This window comes from Vigna umbellata, chromosome 6 (assembly GCF_029865625.1).
Source record: "Vigna umbellata cultivar VRB3 chromosome 6, Vumbellata_1.0, whole genome shotgun sequence".
Lineage (NCBI taxonomy): Eukaryota > Viridiplantae > Streptophyta > Magnoliopsida > Fabales > Fabaceae > Vigna > Vigna umbellata.
In genome coordinates this window covers 6,830,653-6,844,591 of record NC_142170.1, presented here as the reverse complement: position 1 = coordinate 6,844,591, position 13,939 = coordinate 6,830,653, and the positions used below count along the sequence as shown (strand labels likewise).

Here is a 13,939-nt window from a genome sequence, read left to right as displayed (position 1 = left end):
TAATTATCTAATATAAATAATAACTTTAAATACAAAAAAAAAAATTTAACCCCTTTTATTTAACATTGGCAGAAAAATCAAGTTTAATTTATTGACAAATATATACGTACGTTTTTGATACTGAAATCTTTAATATTTAGCTGGAAGAAATAAACATAATTGACTGACAAATATATCCATAGAGACATGCTTTTCAATTTTTTTTATAGAAATTTTCACTGGATTTAGTGACTAATATATTTGTAGCAATATCAATCGATTCCATCCATTAGTGATTTTTGTTGGTAAAGTCCAAATTTTCAATTAATTTAATTTTGTAAAATATATTTAATGAATTTAATTTAAATGCTTAGATATAACTTAATTAGAGTGAGATCATGTTAGGTGAACTCGAATCCATTTCTGTCAAAGCTAACTTGGAATCAAACCATATTGTATTAATAAAATAAAGAAAAGATGAACAATACACACAAAAAGGTTGGACTAAGATATAAGATAGTGTTTATCTAACAAGACCATGCGCAGATTCTTTTTAATACAAATCACCCCAAAAGGTAGATAATGACAAAAATTGTTTTTTTTTTCTTAATAAAACTTAATTTTAAGAAAAGTTTGTCCTTTCATTCATATTAGTATCCATTGGAGTACCAAAATACCTGGTTGAATTAAGCAGAGATACTCAGAAAAAAACAGCCATTTTCACTTTCATGAACAATTTCTCTTCAAAAAGTTCACTTTGCTCAAAGTGAACAACCAATAGACAAATTTAATCACCCTGGTTTTTGTATATGGAGATCAACAGACAGACCAAAATATACATCAGATGATAAAATGAAAAAAACTAAGCACAACAAGTACAGCTAGAGTTACATTACCAGAGAATGAATGAACTACACAAGAAAAATTATGCAGCAGCAGCAGCAGCTTCTTCAGGTTTCTTAGTAGTCTCCTCCTTCAGTTTCTTCCAATTTTCTGAACTGTCAATTATTTCTCCAGTCTTTATAAGGTACCGAACCTTTTTACCATTATCAAGGACTTTGTGTCCCACACGGCTTGCTACCTTCTGATCTTTCGAGTACAGCATCACATTTGAGCTGTGGATAGGACCTTCAATCTGGAATTATAAAATAACACCAATGAGCATTTTTTATATGCTTTTGACAGATTTTCTATTGAAAAAAGCTCTATATTTATAGTAGAAAAACTGTCATAAGCACTTTTAGTTTACCTCCAAACATGCCTATAATAACCTACGAATGAGATGTAAAACTAAATGTATATCCAATTATGAATACTTTCTATGTGAAAAACAAAAGTTACTTACATTTCTTGAAGAAGTTTCAGAAATGGAAAAGAATTTGTAAAGTGAAGCAAGGGAAATGAGGACAACCTTAATAATTTCGCCCGGTTCCCCCTCTTCTCTACTCTTGACATGCTTTGTCTTCAAATTTAAATCTTTCACTATTACTGTGCTGTTATGCTTGAAGATTCTAGTGATCTCCCCAACTTTACCTCTTTCACTTCCAGTTATGATTTGCACCGTATCTCCAAGTTTAACATGCATTTTTTGCAAGATAGGAAGGCTGTTTGGTTTACACTTCTTTCGCTCCCATCGTTTAAGCTGCCAGAGCAGAAGCAGAAAAAAAATGCAACACAAGAGTATAATTGTTAAGGCTAGCTACACTATAATATCAGTGAAACTTTATGATTTGCTTAGCTTCAATTTCCTCAATGTAAGATGCAGTGTCAATGGTAAGTTCTACCTACTATTCATATATGACAAATAATGAACTGCAAATGACTGCACATGCATAACAGATTTTGCAAAGAATAAGCATTGGTCATGCACAATCCAAGAATCTATACTAACCTTCATTACAATGGGACATTGCTTCTCGGTTGACTTACCCTACAATCACAAAGATAAACAATATCAAGTCAGTTTACAAAACTCTTGATGGAATCATAAAATTCAGTTACAAACTTGATTTATTTTATCATTAATAACCATCAATCATTTGTCTGACAATATTATTGCAGTTGTTATTTGTAAAGAGCACTCTTGCAAATAATTAGAGCCCAAATACAGACTAAGCGGAACAAAAAATATTGATTAAAAGATGATAAGCAATTGTTTTCATTAGGGCCAAAAAGTGAAAGCTAGTATAGTGGACAAGTTTACAAAGTTGTAAAGACTAAAGAGAAATGCTAACAACATATTCTCTAACATACTTTTTTTAACAGTCTATTATAGACTAAAATTTATTGAAAATCACAAATTTTGGCAGGTCTCATTTTTCATTAGTTTCAATAGTATAGTGTGTTCCTAACGATCCTCAATTGTAAAACACCTAATCCAAAGTTAAAAAGAGCTACAACGAATTTAAGGTTTTATAACATTATCCTCATCTGTAGAATATGTTTCTTCAGCCTAACAGGGAAACCACTTCAACTGAAAAGTTTGCTGAGCCAGTTCTTAACTTCAAAGTACCACATAGACAAGCACCAAGCAAATGAACCCTACAGTTGGAATTACTGGGTTTTCCACTATAAGGAGTGGGAATATGCTTTGAGATAGAAAACCAGTTTTGAATTCCCATCTCAAATTTTCAAGCACCAGTACTCTGAGGTCTATGAAGCAAAACTTTTGAATACAGCATAACACAGGAGCATAATTATCCATTTTTTCAGTCATCAAAGTCCAATTAAATAAATTCAATAAGAAATATACACCCACAAGGGCTTAGTTTGCATTTATTCCCAGAGGTACCGACCAACTATGTTCCAACGGAAGCTTAATGTCAAAAATACGTAGTCATTTTAATGAATGAACATGCTCTAACAAATAACGATATCGCCATATTTACAATGAAAAACTAAAAACGAAGAAAAAAAGAGAGAAAAACTTGAATTGCTAATTTTCATGAATTGTTAAAAGGAGGAAGACCCATTTGGTTATTGGTAGAAAGAAACCACGCGGGGTGGACAAAATTGAAACTTTAATTGAAAAAATAAACTGGGAAAACATTGATGAGTGGAGAGAAAAGTGCATACCGGAAGAAGAGAGGGGAATGTGATGGGGGAAAAGCGCTGGCCTAAGAAAGAGTTGGAGGAGAGGGAAAGACCAGTCATTGAGCTCTGAAGAGCACCCATGGCTGCCATTGTTGCTGCAACCTCTCGTTATTTCTGCTTCTGATAATAATGGTTTTGGATAAAAGGATGCCAGAGTGAGAAGAATAGAGCAGTGGTGAGAGGCTAAAATCGACAAGCGAAACGACGACGTACCGGTTGGTTTCAAAATGGACCGCAGTTTCATATTGGGCTTGCTAAGCCCAATTTTTGGCCCATTTGTAGTTACTTCTATTTTTCTTCTTCTTAAAATTAGACTTTTAACTTGTTGTCGTTGATTAGAAATAATTATCTAAAAAGCAAATGAAAGTAGGAATGAAGAAGGGGATATTTGAGGATCTAACATTCATAATTGAAGTAAAATCATTATTATTACTGTGATATGACTTCAAAATAAATAATACTTTCAATATAGTAATTATCTCTAACAATGTTATCTTAATAGATTTGAAAATACAATATCTATCTTCATATTCAATAATTAGGTATAAAAATTTTATCGCTTTTATGCTGTTTTTTTATATTAATTAAATAGTTATTTACAAAAGAATTAAAATCACACAAAAATAATTGTCAGACCTCGGAAAATCCACCTGTCATGTCTTATTAAAAATGCACCCAAAATCATTGTTAGAGTCATTTAAAACGCACCCAAAACCTCTGCACGAACGCCAGGTGTCAAGAATGGAAGATTCGAAAATCAGTAGTGGAGGACAGGTGTCTACTGGAGAACGCACATCCGTTTGGGCGTGGGGCAGACAAAAATGATTTTCTGAAAACCCTGCCCACTCTCCTCTGCATGCACCCTTCCTTCCAAGCTCCGATCTTTCATTTTCCTCCTTCTTCTCTCTAGAAAACCCATCCTTCTCTCTACTGTAACTTACCTTTCTCTACTCCGATCACCGTTCAGGCACCGTGGAAGCATTCCCGGCATCTCAAGCTTCACTTTGAGCCGAACAAATCTGAGTTCTGAAACTGGTAAGTTTCCTTATGCCTATCCGTTCGTTTTTCTGATACATGCAAACCCAGCTTCGGTTGCATGCTGTTATCCTGTCTGAGTCTCTGTTGGTTTATTGAATGTTTGAAATTAGTTTAAAGGGGAGTGGAACGTAAGGGTAGAAAGTGAACTCAGTCAGACAAAGAGTGTTTTAGTACGTTCGTTCACTCACTGATCCAGGTAAGGGAAGCTTATTCAATTTAATTCGTATGTCTGTATTGTGCTGTATGGACGTTCTGTGAGTTGTGTGAAGCATGAATTTGTGATATTTGATTTTTGGTATATGGTTATGATGATGAGCTGATGTATGAGAATTATGAAATGTACTATGATATGAGTATTTGAAAATATGAAATTGTATGCTGAGAAATGAGTTTAATGTAAATGAAACTTTGAATATAAATTCCCTATGTTAATGAACGTTCGTCATTGAACGGTCCTTGAACGTTCGGTGATTACCAGTAAACTTCTTTGAAATTGAATTCTTTCATTTGGAAAGAATTCTAGTTGAGGACGAACGCCCTTTGATAGTAGTTCTACGTTTGAGCGTTCGGCCAAGCGTAGATGGTCTGAGTGTTATGTGAGGAATTGAGAAACTTGTAAACATATATCTGGGCATTTAGTCATTCTTAAACCCTCTCTTCACCATCCTGTATTATATTTATTAATATTAATATTTCTATCGCAAGTTCGAACCAGTGACGGATTTCGAACCAAAGCGTTAGTTATGAGTGGCGCTCGGTCTTATACCGAACGCTCGTACTTGTCTTTAATTATTAAACTTGTGGACATCGCGTTCGTCTAAATTCAGTAAATCCTTTTACCGTGTTCGGTCATTGACTGGCAGTCGGTTTCTGTAATTGAATTATTCTAAGTATGGTTCTTTAATCGTCTTGAGGGGCCTATATCCATTGGATCCGGCCTAGAGCCTCTGTACTTAAACTATTCTTTGAGTATTGATCTGAACTTACGAAAGTCAGTTCATTCAACTGACTCAAGTGGTAAATGACGTTCGTCATATACGGTGTTATTGTAGTCGGTTTTATTCTGTTCTGGAACGGGGGACTTCTCAGTCTCGTTCCTCACGTTCCTCCTAGTTATGAAGATGGCTGAACGTTCGTTATTTTATGCATTTGAAATGGATGACGAAAAGGATATTAAATTGAAAGATTATAAATGATGAACAATATATGAAATGAATAAACGGTTGTGAATTTTGAACGAGCGTTCCAGGGAGGAACGACTCTTGGATGAAAGTTGGAATTTGTAAAGTATGAATGTGGACAAAGCTTAGCTGGCGATTCATCCTGATGTTCCGTGAGTGCTCGTCCTCAAGTAGAGGGGACTATGTCATGTGTGGGAACGGCAGGAGGTCCTAGTCCTTAGAGGTACTAAGGATGGAACGGACTAACCTCGGGTGGCAGCTGATGAGAAATTCCAGTTACTACATCACCCAGGTGCACGAACGTCGTAGCTACACAGAATTCATACAGTCCGGACAGTCAGTCTAGTATCAGGAATTGATTGAATTGTATATTGGAATATATTTGATATGTTTGATATGTTGTGAAATGCATGTTAGTACTTGAATTAAATTCAATAAGCTTACCCTGTGTTTTTCATTGTGTTGTCCTGTATCTGTACGTCCGTCTTGTCTTTACAATGATCATCCGTGTGGATGTGAGCAGATGGTGATGCGTTACTGGAGGAGACGCTGAAAGAAGAAATTTTGGAAGAAGATAACCTCGTTGAGGTAGAAGTGAAGGCCGAACAGTAGTCCGTTCGGTTAGTAGTTTAGTTTAGTTATTTAGCGAGTTGTCTTAGAACGACCACTTTCCCTTTTCTTGATTTAACCGTTCGGTATTTTTGCTTTGTAAATCGTTCGGTCAGGGTAGCTTATGGTACATCTCGTTATTTTTGGTAACACGCTTCTTGTAAGGACGTTCGGCCACGAGCGTACTTTAACTTTAGTGTAAGACTGAATTGATATGTTAATTAATGTGATTATTCTATTTGTATGGTCTATTAGTGTATTTATGGGATGTTACAATAATGATTTTATTTCTAACTTAATGTCAAATAGACTGTATAATAAAGATTTATGTAATTAAACACGATATATTTTCATCACAGTACAACAAATTTGTTTATATTAAAAGAGTAAGCACCTTACGAGTTTTAGTGAATATTTAACAAGACGAAAAATAATTGAGAATTAAAAATTGGTATGGAAAAAAAAAGATTTTCCAAATGAAATAAAACTAAAGACAAGAGAGAAGTTTGTCAGGCTATTTAATAAACTTTAATGTTTTAATAATTTAAAATAAAGAATCAAACTCATTTACTTTAAAGTGTGATACAATTTTAAAAGATACATAAAATGCATACTACACTGTCACTTTTTATAAAGTATTAATTTCTTTCTATTATTTTCTCTTTAATTACCACTTGCATTAGTATTGCATTATTATTTTAGTTATCAAGAACAAAATTAAAAAATAATTTGTATATAATATATTGTTATTACATCAATATTATTCAAAATTAACCTGTTTTGTTGCAACATGAAGTAATTATAAGATGGATGCTAACATTAATGGGTATAAAAATAGATTCAGGGCAAGACAGGTAACTTTTCCTTTTGTTGCTTCAAATTCATTCTTCGAAGTGTTACTATACAAATTTTGAGTGTCATTTCTGTGAGACAGAACTGAGGTAAGAGAAAAAAAAAAAAAAGAAACAGAAACCAAAAAAAATGTTATGACAATTACAGAAGATGATGTCTGGCATCATCAAATCACTGGTGCCTCGATAAAGTTATGGCCAAATGACATCCAAAGGCAAATACAAAAAATTCAATGTTAATGAAAAAACTGAGCTAAATGCAAAACCATCTTCTACAAATCATACATGTCAGCTGCGCTGTCTATAGATTCTTCTCTTGTGTGGTGGTGAGTGAGAGAAGTCTTGGTTTCTAGCTGATCAACATCAATGGAAACTTCATCACCTGCGGCTGAGAGTGACTTCTTGTGATGATGATGATTCCTTTGGTGCCTTGACTTGAGTATTCGTGTCAAAACTTGCACAATGTCCCTCATGGAAGGCCGTTTCTTTGGGACGCGGTTGATGCATTTGTAGGCAAGGGCTGCCACTTCATTCACCTCTTCAAACTCACATTTTCCCTCAAGCCTAGAATCAACTATCTCCTCCCAACCAACTTTCCCCTCACTGTTCATTGCTGCCTGATCATTCATTAACATCTTCATTAGAATCATGCATAGTGATGTTGATGGAATCATGGAACAGTTTCATGTCAGGTACAGAAAGAGACAGACAGAGAGAAAGAGAGAGAGATCTTACAAGCTCAACATATTCCATTAGACCTTGCTGAGGATTTCTGCCTGCTATAAGTTCAAAGAGCAAAACCCCAAAACTGTATACATCACTTTTTTTGGTGAATGTTCCTGAAGATATATACTCAGGATCAAGATAGCCAAAGGTACCCCGAATTGCAGCTTGTTTATCCACCATCTCTTCTCTCGAGAGTCCAAAATCAGCAACCTGTTGATTCAACACCACCACCGACAACAACAGTATAAGAAGCATTTCAACAAACACTTACTGTGAAAGAAATAGCAATGGCATACCCTGGCTCGCATGGACTGGTCCAAGAGAATATTGGAAGATTTGATATCTCGATGGATTACAGGAGGAACTGCCTGAAGTGATTACAAATATGATTGTAATATAACTATATAGAGAAAGCAGAATTCTTAGTGCAGACAGATCTCAGGAAACTTACCCCATCATGAAGATACTCTATTCCTCTTGCTACGTCTAAAGCTATATGAACTCTCAATTCCCAACCCAGAGCACCATTCTCTTCACCTTAATATAAACACAAGTATATTTGCTTCAGTTATTATTGCAGATGGAAGTTCAACATGAAAACAATACCATCATTCCTCAAGTTGACCATGAAAAGACAGCTAACTTACTGTACAAGTGGGAAGCCAAGCAGCCTTTACTCATGTACACATATATAAGCATGTGTTGCCCCTTTTCCGCACAATACCCAACCAAATTCACCAGATTCCTATGATGTAACCTTCCCAGCAGCATAACCTGAGAAAAATTCAAAGAACATGCCAACTTCGTACTTAAAGCAGAAAAATTTTAATTTATCACACTTAATACAGCACAACTGTTACTACCAATTGGAATTAAGTTATCTAAAATGAAAACATGCCAAGTTGACAATTATTCATATCAAGTTTAGAAAAGAAAATTGCACAAAGGTATTTTTACATATAAAAAAACTACTTTTCAGGTTATGGTAAAAATCATCAACCTTCTTCTCATACCAAAGCACTGAAAAACAAATATTATCTTCACCTCTGTATGAAATTCTTTCTCCCCTTGCTTAGAATTAGTAGCGAGAACTTTAACTGCAACAGTCTCCCCAGTAGACATCTGTGCTTTATAAACAGGACCAAATGCACCTTGTCCTATGAGTGTTGTAAAATTATATGTTGCCTTTTGCAAATCCCTGAAGCATAGATGAAAGACTTCAACAGAAAGAAAGAAGAAAGAGATAAATGACACGAAAGAAATTGTTCTTTGTTGAAACTACTGCTAACTTGATTTCACTTATAGAAACATGCCGTAGTCACTAAAATTACAAATTTTCAGGAATAAGAATGGAATAAGAATGGAATAAGAGACACCAATCAAGCAGTTATTGTAGTTTAAAGCCATCCATTTCTTTGTTTCCTCTTCCAATATTCAAATGCTCCAACCTAATTACTCCTCTGAGTTTCTCTTCAGAGAACAAGACCACCAAGCAATTGAATTCTATTTAGAAACAATCATTTCATATAAGAAAAAAAACAGTGCAGCAGATCATTACTAGTTCATATAGTTTCAACACATGTAATAAATTTACAAGAACATAGAGAGGAACGGCACATGAAGTTAACTCAGTATAAGACAAGACAACAAACATACTTGTATGAATATTCTGGTATTCCAGATGCTGACACCATGTTGCTACTCTTCTTGAAGCCCTCAAGCCAGAAGGATGTGCCATTTCGTCCAGACCTCACAGGTGATTCTGGACCCAAGGTTGAGTCTGATAGAATAGTGCATGAATCAAAACCATTTTGGCGGATGGGTATGGCAGCTGCTCTCCGGGAACTGCTATTGCCTATCTGTGACCGTTTCCTATGATATCTGAGACAGAACAACGCAGAAATTGCCAAAGCAACTCCAATCACCACACCTATGGAAATCCCGATGATAAGCCCAGTTGACTCGTCTTTCATCTCTCCCCTTTCCTCTTCTGCGCTAGACTTTCCTATTATTGATCATCCAATCCATTGATATACCTGCCATAGCAAGCAACAAAACATGGTCAATTATATGCCACCAGTAATAGACTAATATACAGATTTCCTTGGTGCCTGGTTTACAACATTGAACTTGAACCAGTCAATTGAAGGCTTTTACTCTTAATTTTCAAAGTCATTGTCAAAAAGTCTTCGGAAGTTTATAACACTCAGAAGAAGAAAATAAAATCTCAGCATGAATAATCAATGCTGGAAGTTGGACAATGACATCAGCATGATATTGAAACAATCGATCAAGCATAACTTATCACCAACAACTTCACCAGTTACCACCCATTACATCTGTTCAAAACTAGACTTTACCAAAACCACTAGCACACGGAACAAGAAATGCATCAAAGACCCAAATAGAAAGAATCCTAATCCTAATCCTAATCCTCTCCTCTATACCAATCTGAAATGCATAAATCCTGAAACTTTATCAACTTTTTTTCTATCCATTCAATCTAACAAGGAACAAAAATCAGGAAAATGAGAGCAAAATCAAAATCACGCAAAAAGTTTCAAACCATCATTGAAATCTCAACTCAGATTCACATAAGCATGTAACCAAATGACAACACCCTTTTCATTTTTACTCTTCTTTCATTCACCCCCACAAAGCTTCCGTTTTTTCCCCCACCCTTTAGCAGCAACAAAATAAACACGAAAATTAAAAAAAAAAACATGCATATATCCAGTTAAGCAGGCACTTTGAGACATAAAACACACTTTGAAGAAACATAAGATGACAGATCAAAACACTGACAGCAAAAAAGGTAGACAGAAAAGGAAACGGAAACATGTTCTGGGGAAAATATGACGCCTCCACTCACCAATTCACACACTAGGAAAAACTGAACTGAAAGCAAAGCAGTTAGTTACGTTTTTTGGTGGGAGCGTTGCTAAAGACAGAAAGAGAAACCCAGAAGCGAGAAGGAATGAAAAAAGGGTAGAAGATCCTGAACGAGATTCCAAAAACAAAAACGAGAGAAAAGAATGTGTTATGTGTAAGAGAGTCGCAGACACGGTTTCCGGACAACAAAATAAAAAGTGCATAAACAAACGACAGAGAGAGAGAAACCGGAAAACGGCGAAGTCGCCGCTAAGAATAATTTTAATATCAATACAATTTGCACTAAAAAAGCGCCAAAGGATGAACAGTACATTAAATAAATTACTAATTTTTTACAATTTTTTCAATCTTTCTTCATTTGACCTCAAAAAGCTTTTCTTTTCTTCTCTTTATTTGTATATCGTGAAAATAAAGTGCCCAAAATTATTTTAATTTTAATAAGTTTTTATGAATTTAAAATTGTGAACATTCGCTTAGATAAAAAATATTTAAAAAAATGTAACATTTATTACATTATCTTGCTTGAACACAGATGTATCTAATCACTGAGCTTAAAAAACATGTATTTATGATCATTGAAGAAAGTGTTTGGAATTAGGAAGTTTGGTTGGAAGGGTCAAATGTGGCAGGCCCCATATTAAGCTGGACACGTGGTCCATCATTGACCGTACACTAAGACTTATGAATATTTAAGAACCACTTGATTGCCCTCGTCCCCGGTTGGGAAGAAGAGTAAATAGGTTCAACCTAAACACATGCACATCTTTACAATGTGAATCAAATAAATAAAATAACAATAATAATATGCACTCATTCTGTGTTTACACTTTGTATTATAATATAATAAAGAGAAGTAACATGTACGGTTACTTGCAGCAGAAAAAGTCTGAAGTTTTTATTTTGATCTGTCATATTTATTTGAATTCAATTCTTCTTATGAGAAAGTGGTCCATTAATTAAAATTATTCAGAATAATATTTGTTATGAAGCGTTAGAAATATCATGTTAAGATATTTAATTATCATTAAGAATAAAATTTAATTATCATTTAAGACATTTTGATAAATTGTCTATTTTTTTTTATAAAAAGAATTGATGGAGAAAGAGAAGTTGGTTGTTTGGGTGATAACTGGTACGAAAAAATGAGAATGGAAGTGATGGACTTTGAACCTAACACACCTAAATGAGCATCAAACAAAAGGAAAGTGATGAATCCAAGCAATAGTTCACTTTTGGGATGAAAACAAAGTGAAGCCCACTTCTGACATTTTATGAAAATGATCACTTAATTACATCACAAAACTCTCATTATTTTATGATTATCTTTTAATTAATTAAGCTACATTGTATTTAAATCAAACCCATGTCACGTAACTTACCTCCTTGCATACTTTGCTTCTGCATTTAGAAAATCTACACAATCTTCTATTCTTTTTATGGAATAAGATAATGAAACAAACAAGTCAATCTATTTCTTTTGAGAAGCATTATTTTGGTTTTTAAAAGTTTACTTGGAAGGGGTCTTCATGATTTGTTGCATTTTCCAAATCTAATATCTTTCAAACATTTTCTTAAAATCAATCTTTATCAAATCCAACTTTCAAAAAACATAATTATGTTTGTAATATTTAAAGTTCAGATGAACTCGGATTCACATAATTAATAAATACATATTTAATTACATATTTAATTAAATAAATTAAACAATAATTATCTATTAGACTGTGGGTTTATTATACACAGGAAGCTTCAAATAAATAGATTAACGTCTTGGAAATTTTATGAATACTCTTCAGTAACATTTATTACTCATTATGAAAATACGTACGTTATAATAATAAAAAATAATAAAATTTAGTATTATAATTATAAATATAAATAATTTTTACAAATTTATTATAAATTATTTTTATTTATTCTGTAAATAATTTTTATTATAGATAGTTATTTTAATTTTAAAAAATTGTTAAATTTAAAAAAAAATAAAAAATATATATTTAAAGAATAAAATTATTTAAATTTTTAAAAAATATTACTTAAAAGATAAAATTAAAAACAAAAATGTGTGCAATCTCCTTGTAGATAAATACATATACATTTACTTGAGTGTCAAATACTCTAATACAAATGTCACTCTTTAATCATTCAGAAATGAAAATTATTTAAAATCCCTAAAAAAATACAATAATTAACTGATTACAAAAATGGAGTCTTTCTGAATTTCTGTAAGAATAATTTTTATACATAATCATACTCGACTGTATTAAATTTAGAAAACTAACTTATTAAAACTTCATATTTAACTTTTATTCCATCATTGTATATCTTTTTGAAAATGTATCATAGTCATATTTTTTAAGTGTACTATCATTGTCATATATATATATATATATTTCCCCATACTAACGCCTACTGAACTTTCATTTTAAATTTTGGTTGGTCAAAGTTCTGAAATTTTGATGGTATATAATAAATAGTGTTTGGTTGCCATTTGAGAACCTTGAAAGAGCACCAATTGAAGGAAAGAGTAAGAAGAAAAAAATATCATCTTTGGGCCCCAAAACATCTATATATTTCAGTCACACACCAACAACTAGTAGATCCAATGTTGCACTAACATTTGGTGCTGCACACGTTTCATTGGACAAACCATATACTATATATTTCCTATTGCTATCAAAAATTAAATAAACATTTTTAATTTTTAGACTAAAGTTGCCAATTTTCTGAAAGCAAATTGCTCCTTTTGCTAGTAAAAGCCGAAGCAACATAATTTGCCTTCTACTTTTTACAAAACCCTTATGAAATGGGACCTTCAATTTACATAGTATATTTAATTATACTACTAGGACGAGAATCTCGAAGTTCTTTTTATAAAAGAACAAACAACATACTATAATTAGATTTGTGTCGACTAAAGTAAGGGTTAAAGCGTGAGATCAAGTGGCTAAGTCGTAATCTTCATTAATAATTTTTTATAAGTAAAATTAAACATAATTTTAATACTTAATTTTTATATAAATAGAATTTATTTTTTAGTTAAATATATTTGCAGTTGCTCAGAACCTTAAAAACTCAAAGTTAGTGGAAGCCAGGTGTAAGACAGGTGTAAGAGAAAGGGTTCAAAATTTCAGAAAGTGAAAAAGACAGGTGTGCAGAGCTGAGTGGCCGATTGGTCTGTTGTGGGTAATATATAAGAAAATTTTTTAAAAGTTTGAGCCACTTCTGCATGCCTCTTTTCTCTCTTCAAAACTTTCTGAGTTTTTCTCCTCCTTCTCTCTACAATCTTCATCTTCTCTCTACCAATTCTTACCTTTCTTTTTCTCCGATCATCATTCAGGCAACACCTGAATATTGTTGGTGTTAAACCCTCTCTTTTAAGCTGATCAAGTTGCTGTTTGGAGCTAGTAAGTTGAATCCCTTCGTCCTTTTAGAATTTATGTATTATTTGTGACATGCAAGTACTGTTCAGCTTGCATGTATTCATCAAACTCTTATATGAATCTAGTTTCTGTCTTTGATTTCGTTTTGGGGTTTCTATTCGTTGATCAGAAGTTATAGGAGGTTATA

General features: G+C 33.2%; 2 protein-coding genes across 3 annotated transcripts; both read right to left on the bottom strand.

The window, feature by feature from the left end:
* Positions 1-676: 676 nt before the first annotated feature.
* On the bottom strand, positions 677-3,240 carry RPL24 (Translation protein SH3-like family protein). The gene is made up of 4 exons (XM_047294157.2): positions 3,055-3,240; positions 1,871-1,909; positions 1,391-1,621; positions 677-1,114 (listed from the first exon to the last, which is right to left on the bottom strand). Exons 1-4 carry the CDS (start codon positions 3,160-3,162, stop codon positions 905-907), a joined length of 588 nt encoding a protein of 195 aa, XP_047150113.1. The 5' UTR covers positions 3,163-3,240; the 3' UTR covers positions 677-904.
* Positions 3,241-6,748: 3,508 nt separating this feature from the next.
* On the bottom strand, positions 6,749-10,631 carry CRLK1 (Protein kinase superfamily protein). 2 transcript variants are annotated; one of them, XM_047294155.2, is made up of 8 exons: positions 10,350-10,631; positions 9,134-9,513; positions 8,522-8,675; positions 8,125-8,251; positions 7,929-8,014; positions 7,774-7,845; positions 7,487-7,687; positions 6,749-7,368 (listed from the first exon to the last, which is right to left on the bottom strand). In XM_047294155.2, the coding sequence occupies exons 2-8, from the start codon at positions 9,448-9,450 to the stop codon at positions 7,024-7,026; spliced, it is 1,302 nt and encodes a 433-aa protein (XP_047150111.1). In that variant the 5' UTR covers positions 9,451-9,513; positions 10,350-10,631; the 3' UTR covers positions 6,749-7,023. The 2 variants fall into 2 exon arrangements, with proteins under 2 accessions (XP_047150111.1, XP_087949299.1); XM_088093173.1 differs by having other exon boundaries at positions 10,399-10,631.
* Positions 10,632-13,939: the final 3,308 nt, after the last annotated feature.

Excerpts from the sequence above, each read along its gene's own strand:
- CRLK1 (XM_047294155.2), bottom strand. The coding sequence starts at position 9,450 with ATGAAAGACGAGTCAACTGGGCTTATCATCGGGATTTCCATAGGTGTG. Across the intron at positions 8,252-8,521 it reads AGAAAGAATTTCATACAGAG|GTTATGCTGCTGGGAAGGTT; the intron begins GTGAAGATAATA and ends AATTTTTCTCAG. Across the intron at positions 7,846-7,928 it reads TAGAGTATCTTCATGATGGG|GCAGTTCCTCCTGTAATCCA; the intron begins GTAAGTTTCCTG and ends TAATCACTTCAG.
- RPL24 (XM_047294157.2), bottom strand. The coding sequence starts at position 3,162 with ATGGCAGCCATGGGTGCTCTTCAGAGCTCAATGACTGGTCTTTCCCTC. Across the intron at positions 1,910-3,054 it reads CATTCCCCTCTCTTCTTCCG|GGTAAGTCAACCGAGAAGCA; the intron begins GTATGCACTTTT and ends TTGTGATTGTAG. Across the intron at positions 1,622-1,870 it reads AATGTCCCATTGTAATGAAG|CTTAAACGATGGGAGCGAAA; the intron begins GTTAGTATAGAT and ends CTGCTCTGGCAG.